General features: G+C 49.8%; 10 protein-coding genes across 10 annotated transcripts; 4 read left to right on the top strand and 6 right to left on the bottom strand.

Moving 5' to 3' along the window:
- Positions 1-80: 80 nt before the first annotated feature.
- K444DRAFT_642643 (nitrogen permease regulator 2) lies at positions 81-1469 on the top strand (the record flags this gene model as incomplete). Its single annotated transcript, XM_024884764.1, has 3 exons — positions 81-123; positions 235-672; positions 721-1469. The coding sequence occupies 3 exons, from the start codon at positions 81-83 to the stop codon at positions 1467-1469; spliced, it is 1230 nt and encodes a 409-aa protein (XP_024738587.1).
- A 1130-nt stretch (positions 1470-2599) lies between these two features.
- On the bottom strand, positions 2600-4348 carry K444DRAFT_526807 (glycoside hydrolase family 5 protein; the record flags this gene model as incomplete). Its single annotated transcript, XM_024874576.1, has 11 exons — positions 2600-2688; positions 2744-2785; positions 2834-2915; positions 2980-3246; positions 3295-3347; positions 3399-3524; positions 3574-3641; positions 3691-3890; positions 3939-3973; positions 4033-4091; positions 4149-4348. 11 exons carry the CDS (start codon positions 4346-4348, stop codon positions 2600-2602), a joined length of 1221 nt encoding a protein of 406 aa, XP_024738586.1.
- Positions 4349-5020: 672 nt separating this feature from the next.
- K444DRAFT_526508 (uncharacterized protein) lies at positions 5021-5173 on the bottom strand (the record flags this gene model as incomplete). Its single annotated transcript, XM_024874547.1, has 1 exon — positions 5021-5173. A coding segment is annotated over one exon (153 nt), but the record flags the coding sequence as incomplete, so codon positions are not given.
- A 349-nt stretch (positions 5174-5522) lies between these two features.
- K444DRAFT_611917 (DUF1479-domain-containing protein) lies at positions 5523-7346 on the bottom strand. The gene has a single exon (XM_024880032.1). It carries the CDS (start codon positions 7236-7238, stop codon positions 5739-5741), a length of 1500 nt encoding a protein of 499 aa, XP_024738584.1. The 5' UTR covers positions 7239-7346; the 3' UTR covers positions 5523-5738.
- A 502-nt stretch (positions 7347-7848) lies between these two features.
- On the bottom strand, positions 7849-9009 carry K444DRAFT_526386 (uncharacterized protein; the record flags this gene model as incomplete). The annotated part of the gene is made up of 3 exons (XM_024874537.1): positions 7849-8590; positions 8729-8858; positions 8928-9009. 3 exons carry the CDS (start codon positions 9007-9009, stop codon positions 7849-7851), a joined length of 954 nt encoding a protein of 317 aa, XP_024738583.1.
- A 478-nt stretch (positions 9010-9487) lies between these two features.
- On the top strand, positions 9488-9777 carry K444DRAFT_526651 (DUF1909-domain-containing protein; the record flags this gene model as incomplete). The annotated part of the gene is made up of 2 exons (XM_024874561.1): positions 9488-9633; positions 9696-9777. Coding segments are annotated over 2 exons (228 nt in total), but the record flags the coding sequence as incomplete, so codon positions are not given.
- A 235-nt stretch (positions 9778-10012) lies between these two features.
- On the bottom strand, positions 10013-11283 carry K444DRAFT_652305 (putative isopenicillin N synthetase; the record flags this gene model as incomplete). The annotated part of the gene is made up of 2 exons (XM_024885784.1): positions 10013-11033; positions 11084-11283. The coding sequence occupies 2 exons, from the start codon at positions 11281-11283 to the stop codon at positions 10013-10015; spliced, it is 1221 nt and encodes a 406-aa protein (XP_024738581.1).
- A 201-nt stretch (positions 11284-11484) lies between these two features.
- K444DRAFT_611914 (WD repeat-containing protein-like protein) lies at positions 11485-14863 on the bottom strand. Its single transcript, XM_024880031.1, has 3 exons — positions 14423-14863; positions 13563-14371; positions 11485-13514 (listed from the first exon to the last, which is right to left on the bottom strand). Exons 1-3 carry the CDS (start codon positions 14842-14844, stop codon positions 11695-11697), a joined length of 3051 nt encoding a protein of 1016 aa, XP_024738580.1. The 5' UTR covers positions 14845-14863; the 3' UTR covers positions 11485-11694.
- A 197-nt stretch (positions 14864-15060) lies between these two features.
- K444DRAFT_526722 (putative DNA-directed RNA polymerases I, II, and III subunit RPABC5) lies at positions 15061-15499 on the top strand (the record flags this gene model as incomplete). The annotated part of the gene is made up of 4 exons (XM_024874569.1): positions 15061-15096; positions 15168-15226; positions 15283-15369; positions 15454-15499. The coding sequence occupies 4 exons, from the start codon at positions 15061-15063 to the stop codon at positions 15497-15499; spliced, it is 228 nt and encodes a 75-aa protein (XP_024738579.1).
- Positions 15500-17662: 2163 nt separating this feature from the next.
- Positions 17663-20121, top strand: K444DRAFT_526058 (uncharacterized protein; the record flags this gene model as incomplete). The annotated part of the gene is made up of 5 exons (XM_024874512.1): positions 17663-17796; positions 17854-18022; positions 18140-18241; positions 18487-18655; positions 18704-20121. The coding sequence occupies 5 exons, from the start codon at positions 17663-17665 to the stop codon at positions 20119-20121; spliced, it is 1992 nt and encodes a 663-aa protein (XP_024738578.1).
- Between the last annotated feature and the right edge of the window lie 1057 nt (positions 20122-21178).

Genomic DNA, 21178 nt, shown 5'->3' with positions numbered 1-21178 from the left:
GCTCTCATCCTTTCTCTCCATCAAAACAGATATATGAATGTATCGACTCCTCAAGCGAAGAGAACTTTTCACGATTCGTAATGATTCAAGGCATATTCTTTGCGCGCTTCCTTCCTCAGCAGGGTATGCTATACAATATCTTTCCTTCTTTCTCCTCGGCATCATCCCTGGGCCTGGCATACATCACTACAATCCCCTCCGCTCTTACTCTCAGTGAGACTAACAATGGCAAAGGGACCAAGGTTGTCCATCAAAGCCCGCCAGGATGCATCGTATCCGAGCCTGGAGTTGACAAGCACCGCTTCTTCGACTTCGAAACAATGGGCGAGTACATCATACCTAGGCAAGGCTTCTGCAACCGATATGTCACGATCTGCGATCCCGAAGACAAGTATCGAATTCTTGGTCACCCAGTTTGTATCAAAGATGAAAAGTATGTGCGAAATGAATTCATGTTCAATTTCTGTATCGTCATTGGCGTTGAGGTCGATATGCATCCATATGAAGCCGTGGTTCGACGACTGGCCAGCACCTTCACGGAGATGGAGATTCAGAATCAATTTCTAAGTCAAGAAGACCTCTCAACTTCGAAGGATCGCCGCTCGATTGCTGCTCTCATTGAGATCATCAAGGAAGACTTGAACAATTACAATGAGTGCATGATCCCAGTTGGTAAGTTCTTGCATCATCTCTGAGATTTATATATTGACCCTTTTGCAGACGATGCAAACACAATAAATATGAAGCTTTTCCCTATTCACAGGCATCCTCCGCCAGTGAAGTCTTGGCACGTCCCAATTTCCAAGATGAAGTTCACCGAGATCATGGATGACACCTGGGACCTTACAATGAAGAAGCTCATCGCCCAAATCGACGGCATCAAAGACGTCCGGCGCATCGCTCATGATGCAGATGTAGCTCTTGACTTGACGAAGATTGCCCTCCAACACTTGCTTTACCACGATTCAATCCTGATGCTGGATATCTTCCTCTTTGGCAATATCTATGCTCCAGCTCCCGAGATGAACGACTTCATAATCGACAAAGACGGTATGCAAGATGAATGCTCAAACTACGTCTACATTAATGGCCCACGCCTCCCGAAATTCTATCTTTGCCGTCTTTTCACCTCACTCTGCACCTCTCGAACAGTCAAGGAATGGCTGAAGATGCATCTTGACCAAGGCTTCCCTGTTCTGAATTATGTCGATGTCCGACGATTCATTCAATTCGGCGTCATCAAGGGCCTAATTTATAGGGTTCACAAATATGCTGTTTCTTCACAATACCTGGCTTCCTTAGTCACTAGACAAAGCATCAAGATCGAAGGAGGAGATTTGCTGCAGAGCTACACAGATGGATGCCATTGCTTCGACCAGATAACTGCAGAGAAGAACATCGGTGATTCTAAGATTATGGACCAGCTGCGGAAAATTCCCAAGGGCGATGTTGAAATCATCTACCGATGAAATTGAATACAAGAAATGTTCAGGGCTGGGATGGGACAATGCCAGCCCCCTTCGCCGGGTAACAACGGAATAATCAGGCAACCCGCCACCCGCTATGGATTCACCGAGCCACCGAAGCATGCCAATAACAAATGTAGACTTATCCCTCTTCCTCTCAAAAGCGGTGCCGTTACATTCACGCCAAAATTGGAGCACCCGGAGCCCACTTCTTCCCCGACCCCAGATGGCGTCGGAAGCATCAATTCTCTCTATTCCGAACTAGGCCAAGGATATATCACTATGTCAGCGTTCTTGAAAATGCCTTCTCGAATCAGAAAGACGCCCGCTCAACTCAGAAAATATTGTTCCATTGGAGTCCATACAATGCGCCCACTGCTTCAGGCAATATATTTTAATTTCCACAGCAGCACCAGCTCCAGACTGCACGGCCCAGAATTCGAATCCGCAGTGGCAATAGGACTGAAACCCCTTCTGCTCATAGACACAAGCTCCTAGATCAACCGAACATCTTCGCTGTAGACTTGTGTAATTGTCCTTACAATTCCCACAAAAACATGCCTCCCTAAACATCTCCCAGATATAGCCATCTTCCCAAACCGCCGCTCAAATAATAACCTACGCTTTCATCTCAACATAACGTTCACCACGCTCTTCGGCGCCTGATCGCTCCACCAACAAGAATACAGCCTCCCAAGCTCCTCATCCGCCTATGCAGCAGGCGACGAGTACTTCTCGTTCGTCTCCCTGACCGGCGCAATTATCGCCGCAGTGATGATTGATTGTAATAAGAATCAGAGTGTATGGCATCACGAGCTGCTGCATGATATTGTACATGGGTATAAAGGGACATAGCGGGTGTCTTTCAACGGGACATGGTTCGAGAGGTGGGGGGAATGGCTGAGTCTGGAAAGACTGATGAGGCGCCGAAGGATGGTCGTGGTATAGGAGTTGAGAATTTTCTGCTTGTTCATGGGAGTATGGAGCATCGAGTAATTTCAGCCCGGGTTGGTTGTTCCTAACTTGACTGCGGTTAATAATGCTAAGGATTAGGTGTCAATCCATGCTGTTATTGTTTTCATCTCGCTATGCTCTATGCACTCATCTCCTCCCTCATCTCATCCTAAGAAATCTCATTTAGGAACCAAGCACTGGGTCACAATCTGCGTATCCTTCCACACTCCTTTACTATTCGTCGGCGTTTCTGCAAGTTGGTAGCTCACTGCATGCTGTCAGCCTCTTGCCAAATCGGAGGGTGGTGGGAAGGAGTCACTTACGGTCAAAAGCACCAGCAGCCCACCCAATGTAACCAAGATACACTGTCACCAGTTAGTCCCCCCTCCTAGCTTAAGAGACACCAAGCTTACCATCAGAATTCGCATTCAAAAATGCAACAGTCTGACAAAGATATGTCTGGCAACTACTCGTACTGCCGCCTCCCGTCTCGCTCTATTCCCATTAGCAAATGTCAATTTCGCCTCAAACCTTCCCATCACATAAACCCATAACCTACCAAAAGTGCCATCCGTCCATTACACCTCAACCACTGCGCCAACGGCTCAAAAGCCTTGCTGATATAATTATCCGCACACTCAGGGCTAGTTCCACTACTATCCGAGTCAAGATATTTGTGGATGTCGAATACGAGCTTCGTGGTTGAGTGGTCTGGATTTGTAACCGTTGCAAGTGCAGGTCCGGAACCGTCGGAGAGGAATGATAGGGCACTCGTCCAACCGTTACCGGGAAGAAGGATGATTTGGGAGGTTGCTTCTGCATTACGCTGCTTTATGTTAGGAGATCAAGAAACGGGAAGGAAGCTTGGACTCACGATTGCGGTGACGGCTGCTTGGACGGTGTCTCTCCAAGTTGATATGTTGAGTACTGGGAGATGTCAGTCTCGGTCTCATTGGGAAGGGCAAGGGTTCTTCTCACTCTCGTGTGGCTCGTTCATGAGTCCGAATATGACTTTGCTTTGGCTCTTGTATGTGGTAGCGATGGAGGCCCAGAGAGCAGCAAAGACTTCATTGGTTGGTCCTCCTTGGCCGATTATGGCGTTATCTAAATTTTCCTGTTAGTTAGTTCTCGCATACTTTCGAAGAGTGCATACTGAATCTGGCATAGTTGTGGATATCAATCAGACAGTACGCTCCTGTCACTAAGCACTGTTGAACCAAACTGCAGAGCAAGTCAGCCAGCATCCCACCGAAAAAGTGAACCCTCTCACAAGTCATATGCCCCTGAATTCGTCGGATCCAGAGTTCCAGTTGCTACATTGGCATTATTTGTGAGATATTGCCAGCCAACTGGAAGCCGGAAGACGTTGAACTTGTCCTGCGATGCAAAATGAGACATCTGGCCGGGTCCGTCTGGTTTGTTATACATTGGACCGAGGGGACAGTACGCCGCTGATGGCTGTTGGTTTCCCTGAGGTTCTGTTAGATGTTTATCACTGCAATCAGGAATATTGCTCACGTTGCTATCAGTCCCGAATTCACAGCCAGCAATATCTAGACGTCTGTCAGAGATCCAAGACTCAACAGTTTAGACTTGATATCACCAAACTCACTGATTCCCGCCACCGACACCTTTCCAGAACCTGGAGCTGGTGCATTGGATGAAGCGCAACTTGGAGGCGATCCTGTGTTGGGTGGAGGGGGCGATCCAGACTGGCTAGGTGGGGACTGTGTAACGCTAATCACGGTGGTTGAAGATAGAGATGGTGTTGTGACTTGTCCTCCACCAATCGAGGACGTTGCAGCGTTAGGCAAGCATTGCGAATACCAAGGGTTTCCGGCTTGTGAAACACAAGTCCAACCACTCTGGCATAGACTCGGCCCAGTCCATCCAGTTCCTCCGCACTGGCCTGCAACAGTTTCAGTCATGATCGAAGAAGGAAGTTTTGAATATTTGAACTCACCCCATGGGGTCTGTTGGGCTTGCTGACTTGAGACCGTGCTGGTTGCAGAGCCCACTGGGAACATAGGTGTAGATGATAACTTCTTGGAGTTGGTGGTACTTGCAAATGCGGTGGTTGATTTCTTACTGCTTGTTGTAAGTTTTGGAGTGACCGAAGTTGAAGAAGATGGCGATGACTTCACCGAAGCGGATGACGAAGATGCTGTCTTTGATAAGCGGATTTCCTTGACTTGAGGGCGAGCGGGTAAATTTCTTACTGCGTATTGAAGATGTCGATGAAAATTTATCCTTTGTGCTTGATGACGACGATACTGCCAATCTCGACAAAGTGGACGTCAATGCAGCTGCTTTGTCTTTATGATTTGCTGTATCTTGAAAGGATAAATCAATGTTCTCATCAGGTGGACGAACTTGAGAACTTGAAAACTTAATGCTCGAAGATGATCTACTTAATGTTGACCTCGAATAACTCGCCACTGAAGTTGTGAAACTGCTAGAAACGGGTGGAGGTGTCGGGATACATTGCGAGTAGTAAATTGACTTTACACAACAGAAATACCCCGGAGAACACTGAGTGAGTCCACTGTAGCCTTGACCTCCACACTGTCCTTGATAAAAGTCAGTATCTGCTTGCTGTTCTATGAAGAGATGATCCACGGACCCCATGGTGATTGATGACCAGGTGGGATCGGCGCTGGCAGGCATTGTGAATAGGTTGAACTCGAGACGACGCAAGTGTAGCCAGCAATACAACTCGTCGGTCCTGTATATCCGTTCCCACCACACTTCCCTACTCAGAGTTAGGTAATTTTCCGTTCACAATTGGTATAATATCTTACCATATGCTGTGGCCAGCGCAGCAATCAGCTGTACGAGCCCAAGAACGAGGAAAAGAGTTGCCATCACGAATTGAAATTGCAAAAATCGGAAAGAGATCACAGAATGGCCTTTCTTAGATAGAGGATAGGTATGCATTGCTCATGAAGATTGTCGCCAATCCGAATTGTCTCATCAATGAGAACTTGTCTAAGGAAGCTGACCTGGTAATATTAGGAATGTGGATTGAGACTCCCTCTTGAAGAATCCCGGCCACTTGTTCATAAATAATGAAATAATAGAATAAATCTCTGCAAAGCAGATCTAGAGTCCGCTACAGACCTAAAGGGAGCTCAGAAACCAGTGGCGATGACAGAGGAGTGGTGTTGTTGACAATCCCCTGCGAGCGAGAATGTTCCAGACCACTTTGAGACTGAGACAAAAGAGGAACTAGGAATTCTTTTTTACATGACTCGCGAATCGATAGATCATTTCACTTCGAAACAATGTCCCTCATTTGATGGCGTGGGTTGAAGACATTCAAGTCACGATCGAATTCGCGACCCTCACAATCTGCCTTTCGCTTTCGAACTGAGCCTCCCAGCTCGCCAAACCCATAGCTCGCAGTCCATCTTCTCCACCAGCATCCTCAATATCTGCCCTTCCCATCCTCCCAACATGTTCACTCTCCCCCTTCCCACCAGGGAAATCCGGTCCCGGTGTCCCATTCAAAAACGCCTCCCTCTGCCTAACCAGATACCTCGAATTTACCTCCGTCAATGGACAAGCCGGAATGTACATCACACTTGAATCGCCCCTCCCAGCGTGCAACTTATCCACAGCATGAATAGAATCGCAATGCCACGCAACATAGTCCCCCGGTCCAACATCGGGAATATGAACCATCGTCTTCTCGAGTTCAAGATGCGGATGCAACGTCTCGTTCAGTTCTTGAGTACACCCCATGGTCGCACCTTGTAGCACGGAGCTCTGGTTCTCACTCAATATCCAATTTCTCTCATCCAAGTACCCGCTCGCCTCTTTATTCCCATTTCTAGGCTCAAAGAATGGCCTCAACACATAGTATACCGTCGCAAGCTTGAACAATGGATTAACGAGCAATGTCCCCTCCCCGGGTCCAGTGGAACTCATGCTCAGCCAACCCTGGAACATTCTAAACATCGAGCAGGCTCCAGCGCCGTTATATAAATCACTTTCCACTTTCAACCTGCAGCTAGATTCCCAGGGGTTGAAATCCTCCCATCGTCCTTCGAACACTGCATCGTAGACGCCTCCCTTCCCGTATCCTTCCATTTCCCATCTCTCTACACTCCCGCCATCAACATGCGGACCAAGAGCAAAACCACTATCTCCAGGTTGTCGAATCCTCAATCGATCTGCATACGAAACCGGAATTTCTGTACTAATCAAGGCTTCTTTATTTCCATTATTCCAAAAACTCATCAAAAACCTCTGCGTCTCGAGGACACTAGGATGAGCCCTCGCCTTCACCTGCCCAGGACTCCAATACAACTCATAAACCGCCGGATTACCCTTCGGGAATGCCTTCGTCCCCGGATTCCTAGCGATATACGCCTTAATCTCCTCTTTCCAGCCCAGGGCCTCCTCTTCAGGGACCACATTTTTGATTACCGCGGCTCCGCGTTTGCGTATGGCGCGAGAGAAAGGTAGGGCCCGGGAATGGTTTCTGATTTCCGAGAATGGGATGCTGGGGGTGATTGAGGAGCCGGCGGTGGAGATGAGTTCTATTTCTGAGCGGAGGGTGGTGAGGAGGCGGGACCAGGAGGCGATGAGTGAGGCTTCATGGCCGTGGATCAGGGAGGATTTGAGCTCTGCGAAGCGTGTGGGAAGGGGGACAGCTTCACCGCCTGAGAGAGAAGCGAAGACGGAGGAGATGTCGCCTTCTTTCTTTGGAGCATGTTTGCTTTGTGTGGCGGTTGCTGTTACGGTTGCGGGGGTGCGGGTCTGAAGGAGGGGTAGCTTTACCCCGCCTGCGAGACGGCGGAGGGTTGAGAGCATTCTGATTGTCTCAGAGTTGCATGGGAGCATGAAGCATCATAGTTGAGATAGAAGCAAAGAGATATCGTTGAATGGCTACATAGAAGCTTGACTGTTGTCTAAAAGAAGGTATGTTGAGGTTAGGATGGGTTCCCTGATCACGCACAAGACGCGCCGACCCGAAGCGGCAGGATGCGCGAACCTGTGGGGTTGACAGAAACCTTGCTCGAACCCCTATCCTAGCTTCACTTCAAAACATTCTCAATTACCTTATATCTCTGTGGCCCGATATTCACTATTGCGGTTCGCAAGAAGCTCGTGACAACCCTCTAGTGACGAGTTTTGTTGCACATCAGGACTTTTGTTAGGCCAATTTATAGTGGTCGGGGCGCTGTAAGTATAGGCTTCTATGCGCTGTAACGAGCCTAGCTTCGCTGCCAAAGCATGTTGTTCCCACTCCAGCCAACATAACATCAAGAGCTTTTCCAGTTAAAAATCATGCGTTCGACTACCGTGGCATCATACATTGTATGATAATCTCAGTGGCGGCTCTCCTGTGGATATCATTTCCAAGCCTAAAAATTCTATGCACAGCTCCAAGTTTTCGCCCTCCCAAACCAAATAAAACTGCTCAAGCCATTGCCTTCTTTCCACTGCGCTTCGCACTGCTAGCAGGGCCTTCTGAAGTCTTTCTCTTCTTCGATGCTGGTGTAGCTGCCGTCTCCTCTACCTCCCCTGCCTCGACATCAGCTTCACCCTTAACTTCTTCCTCCTTGGCCTTCGGCTTTCTTCCTCGCTTCTTGGTTTCTCCAGAGGCGGCCTTTGCGGCCATTGCAGCCTTTTCTTCAGCAGTGATTACCTTGGGGGGGCGTCCCCGACCACGGCCAGAAGGAACCTTGACCTTCTTCTCGCTGTCAGGCTTCTTAGGGCGGCCTCTTGGAAGTCCGCTTGAAACCTTCTTCGGCTTCGGCTCAGGGACCGGCTCATTCTCTTTGATGATGACGAATGCGGCTTTCTCGAGCTCAATCGGAGTGCATTTGATTCTCGACATGAATGATTTCGCCTTGTTGAAGAGCTCCTCGAACTCCTTGGCCGTGTACTTCGGGGAGACCTTCTTGCCATCATGAAGAAGCCATCTGTAGAGCTCGTCGCTGAAGAATACAACGTTTGAGGGATCATGGACTGCGAGGAGGAGAGAGGCTGTGGCTGGTCCAACACCTTTGAGGGGCTTTGACAACTTCTCGAGAACGCCGGCGATGTCTGACGGCTTCTCCGCATAGTAGACGAAACCGTCCTTGAAAGCAGCAGCGATTGTCTCATTGGAGTTGCTTGCAACTTTGCCGGAAAGACCTGGACGGAAAACGCCATGGCGCCTGAACCAAATTAGTACGTAACCGAGTAAAACTATGCGTTTTTAAGTTGACGCTGAAAAACAACTCATACAGGACTCGCTCAAAATCACAAATAAATGAAATCCCAAGGAAAGTGCCTCAATTTGCAAAGGAACTTACATCTTCCACTCGAACAGCTTCTGGAGGTCCTTGCTCTCCATAGTGCGACCGGTCTTCGAAGAATAAGCCATCGGAGCCCCATTATATCTGAAAGCGTCGAGCTCCTCAAGACTGAGTTGACCCTCCTTTGCTATCAAACGCGTTAACAACGGCCTTCAAATCTCCCAAAGAAAACGATCAGAAATGAAGAGCTACATACGAGGCTTTGAGAGACTCTTAATCAGAGCAGGATAACGATCGAGGGCGTCCTTGAAGGACTTAGCGTCGATAGTCTCCGCCATTTCGGGAACCGTATTGCTCTCTTTCCTTCCGAAGATTCCTCGAAGCATTAAGAAGACTGCCCTTTGCAATTCTAGGTGTTTTTGAGGGGAAGATAGATTTGTTGTCGAATTTTATGACGTGAGGAAATTGAGAGGGTTGACTCGCGACAGAAATCGCGTCTCATAAATCAATAATGACAGGGGTCTTAGAAGCGCCCTGGAAACGGACCCCTGTCGGCCTGTGGCACCAATCTAAACCGGATTGGCTGTGTAGGTATTTTTTCTTCGATAAGCCCGGAAGAACCCCTCCTCCAAAAATATCGCTGAGTACGACGACACAAACTCTCGAGACAACACTACCCTCTACCTCTACCACGCACCCAACAGACACCCTCCTCAATACCAGAAGTTCAAGCAAAAATGGGTGGCGGAAACGTCAGTCCCCCACTCCTCCCCCTCCTCCCACCTCCACTCCTCTAGGCTGACAGACCTCAAACAGGGAGCAAAAGCCGCCTCAAAGCGTGCGCGCAAGGACAAAGATGACAAGGGAGTGGCCAAGTCGCAACTGAAGGTCAATGAGCAGGCCAAGGACATCCAGTGCGACATCTGCAAATCGACGTTCCTGAAGACGACTCGCGCGCCTGCGTAAGTGCCTCACCGGAATCTGAAGACTGGAGGGGTGCTGATGGTGATACTTTGGGTTACAGACTTACGGAACACGCTACGAATAAGCATAGCAAGACAATCGAGGACTGCTTCCCGAATTTTGTGGTGCAGCCTGCGAAATAGGTGGTGTTAAAGGGGAGGGAGGGGAGGTGCGATGATGGAGGACTGAACCTGCTTTGCAGTGGAGGTGGAGCAACTTTTACCTTTTACTGGCGAGATGAAGGGAGGCGATATGAATGAATAAGGGATGCGAGATGTTAGATGGATTTACTGGAGCGATAGGCGCATTGGGAGTTAGCATGGACAAAAGGCTATGCATAATGTGTCTACGGTACACGATCAGCCTGATCCTTCTCCATCAGTGTGCTTCTACAACTTGGCCCAACCCTCCGGTCAGAGGAGCGCCATTCTGCTGTGGTTCAAAAGCAGCTTTCTTCCTGTCACCCTCCTCCCTCTCCTCCTGCTGCGCTCTAATTTCTGCCAGAATCTCGGGATACCACCTCTCCCCCACATCCGGATGGCTCTTAATCCTATTCCTCAGCGTCGCCTCGCCCAACGTCCTCGCACTTCCTCCACTCCTGAACGTAAACTCCACATCATCCAGCCTCCCTCCATTCCTCTCCACAACCCTCCTCCTCATCTCCCTCACCTCCTCCGGAACCCTGCCCACGCCGCCTCCACCATCCAAATCATTCAGCTCGTCGAACTCAGCATCAAGACTAACTCCTTGAAAAAAAGGAACCGAAAATCTCGCCCCGCTCCCAGGAGCTGGAGAGAGCACGCGATGGGTCGTGGACATACAAACACCTTGCGTAAGAGCCTCCATCCCCTGCCCAATGGCAACCACAAGCGTACCATCAATAGGCGGACAATCAATCCACTCGCCCCTCAGATTCTGCACCTGGAGACCCTTATGCTTCGTAACCTGCAGCAAATAGCTCGTAAACATGCTATCCTTATGCGGTCCAACGCCCTGCCCCTCCTTCACCTCATCTCCCTCCTTCCATAGCCCTAGCTCTTTCAAATCGGGGTATTTTACGATTTTGAGTTTATGTTGTTGGTCGGCGTCGAAGTACTTGTTGAATGCGGTGGCTGGTAATCCGATGGCTTCTGCGATCAAAGACGTGAAGAAGATGGAGATTTCGCCCATCAGGGTTATGTATTGCGAGTACACGGGCTTGAAATCCGGGAGGTAAGCAGGGGGCGGCCATTGTGTGGGTGCAAAGAGGTTTCGGTAGAGTGGCTGATCTGGTGTCCTGACGGCGTGGTCGGTTGAGAGGTCGATTTGTTCTCTGTGGTCAATGGTGTGTGCTGTTATTTCAGCGTCGAGGCGGGAGTAACCTAGGAAGGAGGGGGCGTTTTTCATTTCAATTTTGAGTCTGTACGTAACGGGTTAGGAGCTGGATGGAGACGGGAGAGTACAATATACTTCTCTTCCATAGGCAGGTCAAAAAAGGCCACGCCTTCTTCTATAACCTTTTGTGTGAGCTCTTCTGGGATTCCTACATTCTTCAGGTACAGGAAGCCAACTTCTAAGAGAGCGTGTCGGAGCTCATCCAGGAACTGTGGCTTAGTAGATGGGTCTTTGGCCTGGGATAGGTCAAGGATGGGGATGGTGTCAAATGACATTGTGAACTGTGTATACGGAACTGAGAACGAAATGGGAGGGAACTGGACTTGAAAAGAGAGAAGGAAGGGGAGATATACTTGAGCTCGTACGACATGCCTTTTTGTGAAGGTTGGTTGATCCACTTGCTCTTGCGCCATCGGCCAAATGGCTCGCACCCCACTTTTAAAGACACTTCTCTGCACGTGACCAACGGGTTCCGTTAATGCTCCTGCTTGTATTCTTTCTTCTGGAAATTGGATACGAGATCACTTGCCAAGAAATTGAAGGGGTCTCACTTAACATTGAAGCTGTTGACAATGTCATGTAATTCAATCCCTACTTTTGGCTTTGTACACCCTGTACAAAGCTCCCTATCGCTGAAATGCTGAGAAACCCGACCGCTATGCAAGTCATACACTGTGAAACTGAAATCATGATACACTCTGAGCAAGCGGTTTGCTTGAAAATAGGCCAGCAACCTGGTAGAACATTTCCTCCATCGGTGGCAAGGCAAATGATGGTCCAATATCGAAGATTTCTGACAACTGTTGTTGAGTGACGACAGGGTGCTCATTATCGTCGTCGCCCTCCCCGTCTTGTGTTGCTGCGGGAGTTAGGAGATAATCATCAACTCCTTCGACATCTTCCTCTTGTAGCATTTCGCTAGTCGGCTCTTCCGGCACAGTGTCGAGCTCAAGTGCTGAGGTGGATTGTGCAAGAGCAGTGACTGCTTGACTGCCCTTCTTCATTACAGTACGGATCTCGGCCGCGGTGTCGAGGACGATATAGCCTTCGGAGCTGACAGCGGGAAGTAGAGCCGTGATGATAGTAGGGAATTCTTCGGTGAGTTGAGGCTCGCGACTATCTTGGTGGAATACGGTCAATTCGCAGCTCGCTGACCAAAGGGATGGCTTGCCCGACTGAACGCTGAAGGTTGGAAGTGCAACTGCGAAGGTCCGACTTCGACGATCAACAGCCAAGTGCATCATTTCCTGCTTTTGTCTGGGAGTCAAAGATGCAGGACTAGATGCTAGCTTGATGGCGAATCTGAAAGTTTCAGAGACAACGTCAAAGACGAACAACTTGTTGGAAAGTACGATCAGATCCTGATCCAAGAACTCCATGCCAATAATGGTGCCTTCGAACAATCCAGTATGGGAGAGTCGAATAATTCCAGAATCCGGGTCCACAATATGCAAAAGGCCATCATCACTATCGCATGCTGCGGCCAATACTGACCCATCCTCAGAAAAGGTAACCGATCCACTTGTAGGATACTTTTCGGAATGCCCTGATCCCTCCAAAAGTTCCGGCTTGCCAAGACAAATGGCATGCTGGCAATGCCAATTTCTGAAAGCATTACCGTCTTTCGCACGAACAACGACTCCGTCTCGTTTTCGTGTCTTTGTCCCCCAAGTTCTAACTATACTGTCCTCTCCTATTGTTGAAAAGCGTGAGGAGCTAGGGTCGGCGGCAAGGGCAAAAATCCTCCCGGCATCGCCTGAATCTGGGCCGAGCGAATGAGGTGAATCAATACGCGATACGAGCTCCCACAACTCCGACTCCTTGCTCCACTGCCAAAATTTGAGGAACACCTCTCGTCTTTGCTGCACCTCAACGGAGAGGTCTTTGCCCCTGTGCTTTAAGAAGTCATATTCTCTCGCTGGAGGCGTCCATTCGTCCACTGTTGCAAGCCACTTTCCATCATGAGAGATCTTCATATGTGTAACTCTGGGTTCTGACAAGGGATGTGTGCTAGGGGCTGCATTGACATTTGTTATGTTGGTCCTGGTCAAAGCTTGTCTGGACAAATTATGCGCTGATCCGAGGTCGAATGTTTGCAGAAACGGATTACTCATGACCTGAGGTTTGGTAGCACTGATCTCCTGCGTTTGTCCTACACCAAGAAGAAGCTTGGAGGGATTCGCAGGATTTATGATGGCCGGAGTACTCTGCACAAGAGGTGGTCGCCAGGAGAGCTCCTCAACTTTCTCAACTTGCGCTTCCAGCGGCTCTTCAGACTCAAGGACTGAAGCCTGAATACCAGCAATGTTTGCTGTGGGCTCCAGCTCCGCGGTGGACAAGATCATGGCCGAGTTATCCGCAAGCTGGATTGCATATGAAGTTCCGGATGGTGCAACAACTACATTCTGAATAGTTGCAGACATGTGAGGGAGAAATTGCTGTTTTCCGGTGTCGAGTTGCCAAAGTACAAGCACCGTCTCGGTGCCACCAGAAATGATATAATTGCCTAGATCATTATCAGCATGAGCTGTGATACCTAATTAGGCTCACTTACCATCTAGTGACCACTTGACGGTATGTACTACTTGTCGATGCCAATGCAACTTGCGTGGTACCATGCTGATTCCTGGTGGGAGCTTCCCGTCCGCCTGCTGCGAAAATAACTTTGCGAGAAGATCGTTATGCACAAATAAGACACCTCGAATATTTCCAACCACGACGTCCACAACTGGCGACTTTTTCAAACTTTTCTTCAGGCCATCAGTTTCTTTCCTTTCGGAGACTCGAACATCCAAAGACTTGATAACTTCTGTGGACTCGAAAATGCGGAATTCATATCTGATATTTTCAACAGTGTTGTACTCAGTTGAGCGGAGACGACCGAGGAGAACTCTGTTGCCAGAAGCGGCAACAATGACTGAACCCTCCTTTGCTGTTTTCAAGAACTGTATCCGGTTCGGTGTTGTGTATATGGTTCTCGTAGGGGTGTCACTCGGAGTTTCTTGGGACATTCCATGCGCTGTGATCCGAAAGCCGCCATCCTTCTTGGTCTCGGTTGTGAAAACTACATCTCGTCTTCGTCCAGAAGACTCCATGGAAGCCACAGTCATATGGATGCAACCGGTCGAAGATATCGTCCAGTGGTCGTTTCCACCTCTACCTGTCGTCCAGTCGATCCTGAAAACAGATCCATCTGAGAAAGCTACCCATATGATATTCGGGTGAGTCGGGGACAAGCAATATGTTACGATTCGAGTGGTGCGAGGAGCGTCATCCTTGAGAATAGGCTTTACGGACCGAGTAAGAAGGGAATTCAAGGTTGAGTAGACGTTAATAGTTCTCCGATTAGCAACAATGAGAAATCTGCATCATGAAGTTAGCGGCATTCCGTAGATAGTAATCCAACCCACATACTTCTCATCGGCTGTGAAAACTGGATCGGCGTTTATCATTCGACCTCCAATCGGCTCGGATAGTTTCCACAAGTCATTCGTCTTCTTGGGCTCGGAATACACGGATGTTTTGTTGCTGTTGTCATAAAGGACGTTTTGGGATAGCTTCTCCCGCTGATGTATGGCGTCTTTGTATTTTTCATCTTGCACATAAGCTTCATAGTCCACAGCTTCTGGCGATTCCGGAGTTCCGTGCGAATGATTGCCATTGACCCCATTTGTGGGTGCTACCAATTCCTGGGGCGGATTGAAGGCAGCTTCCCAGCCTGCCTTATCGCTGACTGGTCGTAAAGGGTTCCCGGACTGGTTTTTCACAGATTTAGATCGTTTTGGAGTATCCAAAACCTCCACGGGACCTCTCTTGCGCTTCAATGCAGAAGCCATGGTGTTGTCAGAGTCCTTGTGTGGTTTGGTGGAGTTCAAAGAAACATTTTTTGCCTATCGGTGAATGAGGCTCACAAAAAAATTATTTTTGAACTAGCGCGATATTCTTGGATTCTCCAACCTCTCTCGCGGCGACAACATCAAAGCTCTACAACTTCAACCGCTCTGCTCCTGCCAACTATTCGTGGCCTCCAAACCCAGCCAGAATACCTCGGGATGATTATTCCAGTGCGCTGCTTTTCCTGCGGGAAGGTAAATCTCCTCAAACCGCACCCCGCTCTTCCCCAGTTCTGTTGCCCCTGCCTTTACTGATCTGCCCGCAGGTCATCGGAGATCTATGGGAACGATACCTGAAGCTCATCGACGAAGGAATGCCGGATGGGTAGGACAAGACTTCAGCTCTCGGAGGCGTCCAAGCCGTGCTTACTTTAACAACAGTGATGCGATGGACGAGCTGAAATGCAAACGGTACTGCTGCCGCCGAATGATCATGACACATGTGGACCTGATTGAGAAGCTCCTCAAGTATGTCTTCTTCCTGCAGACCGCGCCCATTTATGCCAACCCAACTGCTTCAATAACGGTTCTGGTCTCTAACCATCTTCTTAGATACAATCCCGCAGAACGAGACGCAAAGAAGGCGGCGATGAATTAGATGGGTACACTACGTGGCACAGGCGTTGGTTATCTGGAATGGAAGTATGAGCGATTGCATAAATGGCGTATTGGGGAAGGAGTTGGAGGTTCGTGGGCTTGGTCCCAAAGACAAAAGGATCAGATCCCAAAATTCAAGACCGCTTTTTACCAACATTTCCGCTCCAACGAGGCAGACTTCCGGCACCAAGCGGCCGGTGACAATGGAACACGCCATCTTATCTCACATCTGTCCCAGAAAGGGGTATTTTTCCGACCCTATGCCCCAGATTCTGCCCAGGGGAACGAGGCGTGTTGGATTGAGGATTGCCCTCCGCCTTTTAGCATCCGCCACGAATTTAAACTTCTTGTTGGGATTGTTGGTGTCTGCTCTTAATACTGGGACTAACATTTCCAACACGCCCACATCAGCGAGGACATGTTAGCTGCTTATCTGCGATAGGGTTGTATGGCGGCTACGCAAGCGCATGCTGCGTGACCGCAAGGCTAGTAGCGGCGCAGACGTTCGTGTTGCATGAGGACTCGGATCCAGTCATCCAACTTCATGAATCATGATTGAACAGCGAAGAGGCTCTAATCGATACCGTCGAGTAAAGTTATTCGATGGCCGGAATGCGAGCCGTGTAGGACGCTCTTTGGCTGGAGCTCCTCGTAGCTGCCACCAATGGTTCTCAGATCCCGCACGCTCGAATAACGGAGAAGTTGGGGGCTGACGGTGGACAAGATAATAATATGCAAAGTAATGAGAGCGTCTCTCACCGTCTGGTCGACGAGGACATCTCAGGCAGTGGCTGCACATGGAAAAAGCACCATGGCACGCTGACCACCAGGGATTGGAGGTCACCACTTCTCGACCACCAACAGGGGCTGGGGCTCAAGGGGACGAAGATCTCATGTGTGGTGGCCGATCCAAAGGACCCGCCCAACCCGAAGAGTTGGGCCGCGGCGCATCGGGTCGGCTAGTTCTAAAAGCATTCTTGCTAGAAGTACCTTTGGGGGCCTCTCTCGCTGGTTTGTTACCCACGAACGGCTGTTCCCGCCGATAACTGTGAGACCGCTGGGAGATGGATTGTCTGTGTGCGGGAGCAGTGCAATTGGCTGAACTCGGGTCGTACCAGCGAGCTATCACACCTATCCTCCATGGTCTGGACTCTGGAGCACCGTGGATGTTCCAACCGTGTGCCGGGATAAAGGTGGTGGAGGGACCTGAGTGAGGTTGAGGCCGGAAACTGGAGATTCGAAGAAACAGAGCTTCTAAGCGCCTGCATGCCTGCGAGCTCATGCAGCCCGCGATCAAGAGACGCGCAGCTGCAGGCCTGATTCGCCGGCTCTAAATCTCGCTGCACGCAACTGTAACTGCCTTCTCTAGTGGTATGCCACCGTGAGGCCAAAGTGCAGGCGGCGCGCTGCCATTCGATGGCGGGCTTCGCTTCAAGGGAGAGCAGGGAGCGCAGGGAGAGCAAGGAGAGCAAGGAGAGCAGAGCAGAGCAGAGCAGGCGCACCCACGCCGAGCACGAGCAAGCAAGCAAGCAAGCAACCAAGTTACCAAGCCGCACGCGGCAGCCAGAGCTGCACTTTACACTTTCCTGGCCCTCTTGCAATTCTCCCTCATCGCTGCTGACGCCGGGCAGAAAAGCACCAGCGCACGGCAAGGATTACCCCAGCCAAGCGAACGTTGACTCTATCAACTGGGACGAGTGCGAGGGTGCGCGCACGGCACAGCGCGATTCTGCTCCTCACCACCACTTCCAACGCCCGCGATACGCACCTCAGACAACGTACCTGTGGTACCTCTGTCGAATTTACGCAGCTTTAGACTCGCCCTCATTGCGGAACCCACGCCGGATTGCTGCACGTCGGCCACTGCTCCCCCCTCGTCGACAAAGCTGCTACTGTTGTTGCCTTCCTCCAACTGGCTCCTTCAGCTACACTACGACTCATTCAGAGCCAACTCCCAGCCCCGTCCAGCTCCGTCCAGCTCCTGGGCCCGATAGCTCCCTCCCATTCAGCCTTGACCCACACCAACATCTTTGGGCCTGCCTGCCTGCCTGCTTGCCTGTGCCTTTGCTAGGAGTGCGCTGCCAGCTTTTGTCCCTCATAACCAACGCGTAAGATCGTTGAGCGGCCCTTTCAGGATTCACGCAGATCCAGCCTTGCTCTAACAATGGCATTGGAGAGTCCCCTGGTCCCTTCACCTAGAAATATCCTGTCGGCCTTCTCTCCTTATACAAGCACCGACTTCTCTATGTCTCCCAGGCCAGACTCTCCTCACACCAATTCCCCGCGATTTTCATCGTTGTATGTACAACACTGGTTCTTGAGGTCCGCCCAGTGTTCTAACACTTTTTCTTGCAGGTCTGCGCACAGCTCGGCAGGTTCATCCAACCTAAGACCAAGTTCAAGGGACGGCTCTACCAAGCTCAACACCACAAATATGAACAGCCCATTAGATATGGTCGGGCCATCGCCGGTCACGTCGAATGGCACGGAGACAACTGAGATCGAGGATGAGGTTGCCCCAGAGGTGCTCGCCAATAGATTTACGCCTCCGACAGAAAGGTTGTCGACGTCTGCGGAAACGCAGGCCACGGTACTTGCGGCCAGCTCTCTATAACTTGCCACATGCTGATTCGTCCCCCAGTTGAGGAGGCTCACTACCCACATACCTGACTACTTTCGAACCGACAGAGATGAAGACGATGTCACTTCCGTCATCCATGCACCCGAAGGCTTTGGATCATTCGTGAGTTGGATAGTGTTTCGTTCGGTAGCTAGGTACTGACACCTCTTAGGATCTCTCAAATCATACCGGAACGTCTTTACAATCCCAACGAAACACTGACAGGTCGACCCCTCAACCATATGAGCAAAAAGAACCTCTCGCAACATCATCAGCCCCCGTCTCGTTCAAAGTAGATTTAACAGTCCCTAATGATAACGTAGCGCTTCCCTTTAATAATCCACCACGCCTGTGCTAATCATTCTCAGGTTACGCAAACAAGTCCCATCTCCCCTCCGCCGATAACAACCGATATCAAACCCGTCGCCTATGGCTTGGAAAATGCAACGCCTCGAGCTAAAACACGGCAAGAGGTGGACGCCTTCGCGGGTAAAGGTGACCCTATGTCACGGTCGGTCAGTAGGGCAAGTCTACAAGGTTCGTCAGCTCAGCTCAGAGACTTGCCACTTTTCTCACGAATTGCAGGAATCCCCGAAGACCAAAGCGAGACTGACGTAGACGAATCCGAGATCACCTTGTTGAGCAATTCCGCCCTGGAAACTAGCGCTTTAAAGACAGCTCTGAACGAATGCTGGACTTTATGCAATACACTTGCCTCCCTCAGCTCTATTCATCGAGAGAGGATATTCAGTTATTCGGGGACTGGAGCTCCACATGAGAAGGCCTGGAAATGCTGCTGGAAGCTGTGTCAGAAACTCTACGATAGCAGAGACGAGGATCACGAATCCCATGTCAGGCCCACACTTGACTTGTGCCGAGATTTCTGTCAAGCATTATTTGATGTTCGACAGAAAAAAGATGAGATTGCGGACAGTGTTCTCCGGGTAAGCTTTGAGCTCAATAATCACCTCTTCAATACCCACGATAGAAGTCTTCCCGAGGCATTTCGAGAACGGACTTTAGACTTCTATATTACTCTCTGCCACCGGTTAATGAAACAACGAAACGAGTTAGCCGAAGAGACAGACGCACTCCTCCGTGCGTGTTGGGGCTTAGCCGAGATGCTTTTCAGCCTGCGCCAGAACAAAAGAGAAGGCAAAGCAGCAGACGAAGAGCTCCTCGGATCTGCAGTACAGGCTTGTTGGGAGCTATGTGATCTTTTCCGAGAGGGGTGGACCCAAGTCCGACCTGAACGCGGCACCCCCAGGCCATCTCAAACCACATTCACACAAATATCAGAACAAATCAGTCGCTCGGCTGTCAATAAAGGCAATCTCGCAAGCCTTCCAGAGAACCCCGAGCACCCCGACCATGCTCGTACCCGCTATCTTCCAGAGACACCAACGACAGAATTCGAAGATACCCCGATCTCGCCAGAAGATAATTCTCCGAACATACCCAACATCCTCGTTCTCGGCACGGAAGGCAATCGTGCTGCGACTGCACGATGGTCAAGCACGACATCGACGTTGAGTTCCTACTCGCAGGGCTCTGAGCGCAGCCAGAAATCGACAAGCACGATTACTTCAACGACATCACCGGAAGACGTTAATCTCACCCGACTAAAAATTCTCATCCTGAAAGCGGCGATGAACGTCGGGTTTTCTCGCTCCACACCTACCACAGCAACACCAAACAAGGCAGATCCACCAGCTTTACAAATCTTTGTGAAATCACTCCCGACAGGCTCGTTCGGTTCATTACCCGCGCACGCCACCCTCCTAGCATCATATCGAAACTTGGTACTGAGCGATCCGACGTTCAGAAGCGCCAATTCTCTTCCCCCGGTCGGCAGGAAAGCAACCGCAGTCGACGTGGCGAAGAGTGTGGGCTGGATGATGAAAAGTGGGCAATACACCTTCCTAAAAGACCTCTTCAAACTGGTTTTCGGCTTCCCAGCCGAGGAAGCGGAGACGCGAAAAACCACAACCATTATTGTCTAATCTAATTTCTTTCAAATTCAATGGCGGAAAACTTTGAGCATGGGTGGAAAGAATCGAATAAATTGAGACTGTTAGCGTTCCACGTGATATTGAATCACGTGGTAGGAGACTCAACTGCAAGTTTACGTTTGGGGGAACAATTTCCATTCATTGGGGGAAAGGGATGCATCTGTGGCGTTCCGTCAAAAGATTGGTGCATTTAGGAGCATACATTCGTTTGTTTATCAGGTTTAGTGGATACTGGAAATTTGTTTTAGATACCCCAGGGCAGGAAGTCAGTCAGGCGTTCATCATCACTGAGGCGCAGGCAAAGTCGGTTGATATATTGTTGGGAGGACATGATAGTTCAATACACCTTTGATACACTTACTCTTTCTCTTTGGACCAATATTGTTCTAAAATAAGACTTGTTTTGGATAACTTTCTTCCTCGAGCACAAACCAAACTAATGGACAAATAGAGATCTTGTATCTTTGCTCCGCAGAGACATCTACACATATTTGGGGAAAACTTACAGGAGAAGTTCGAAGCTTTGTACTTTGAGGGCATACTTTGAAGAAGGAGGTCTCATTCTGGACGAGAGTCTGGGCAAGAGAGGGTCCGGAGTATTGCCAGAGTATTGTGAAAACTGAAGCGAATTCGCCGAGACGAATTCACTCTTCTAATCGACACAAGACAAGACATCAACGGTAACCGTCAACCTCTTGTCAAGTAATAATATTTCGACAACTTAGTGTCAACTTCGTCAACACTCCTTCGTCATCTTGGAACAATCTTCTGGCTCTTTCAATCAAGTCTCGATACAAGCAGATCATCTCTTTTGTCAGGGATCACCAGGTCACAGAGACTCGATCTTGAAGGCGTTCGAGGTCAAACGCGGTCAAACCAGCCTCAATCAAGACCAATTCAGACAAAACACGTTTATCCCATCCCATCTCACCTTCAGCCACACACATACACACACACAAGCAAGCAATCCTCACTCAAGACGTCCACCATGTGTGTCGAAATCACCTACATCTACCCGCACTGCGGCTGCATCGCGCGCATCGGCCGC

Source organism: Hyaloscypha bicolor, assembly GCF_002865645.1.
Source record: "Hyaloscypha bicolor E unplaced genomic scaffold K444scaffold_56, whole genome shotgun sequence".
NCBI lineage: Eukaryota > Fungi > Ascomycota > Leotiomycetes > Helotiales > Hyaloscyphaceae > Hyaloscypha > Hyaloscypha bicolor.
The sequence above is the reverse complement of the archived record's forward strand: the minus strand, read 5'-3'. Positions and strand labels throughout refer to the sequence as shown.

Bases quoted from the DNA above. Each gene is read 5' to 3' on its own strand.
- K444DRAFT_611917 (XM_024880032.1), bottom strand. From the start codon at position 7,238: ATGCTCTCAACCCTCCGCCGTCTCGCAGGCGGGGTAAAGCTACCCCTC.
- K444DRAFT_611914 (XM_024880031.1), bottom strand. From the start codon at position 14,844: ATGGCTTCTGCATTGAAGCGCAAGAGAGGTCCCGTGGAGGTTTTGGAT. The intron at 14,372-14,422 runs GTATGTGGGTTG...TTCATGATGCAG, and splicing joins GTTTTCACAGCCGATGAGAA to ATTTCTCATTGTTGCTAATC. The intron at 13,515-13,562 runs GTAAGTGAGCCT...ATAATGATCTAG, and splicing joins CGTCAAGTGGTCACTAGATG to GCAATTATATCATTTCTGGT.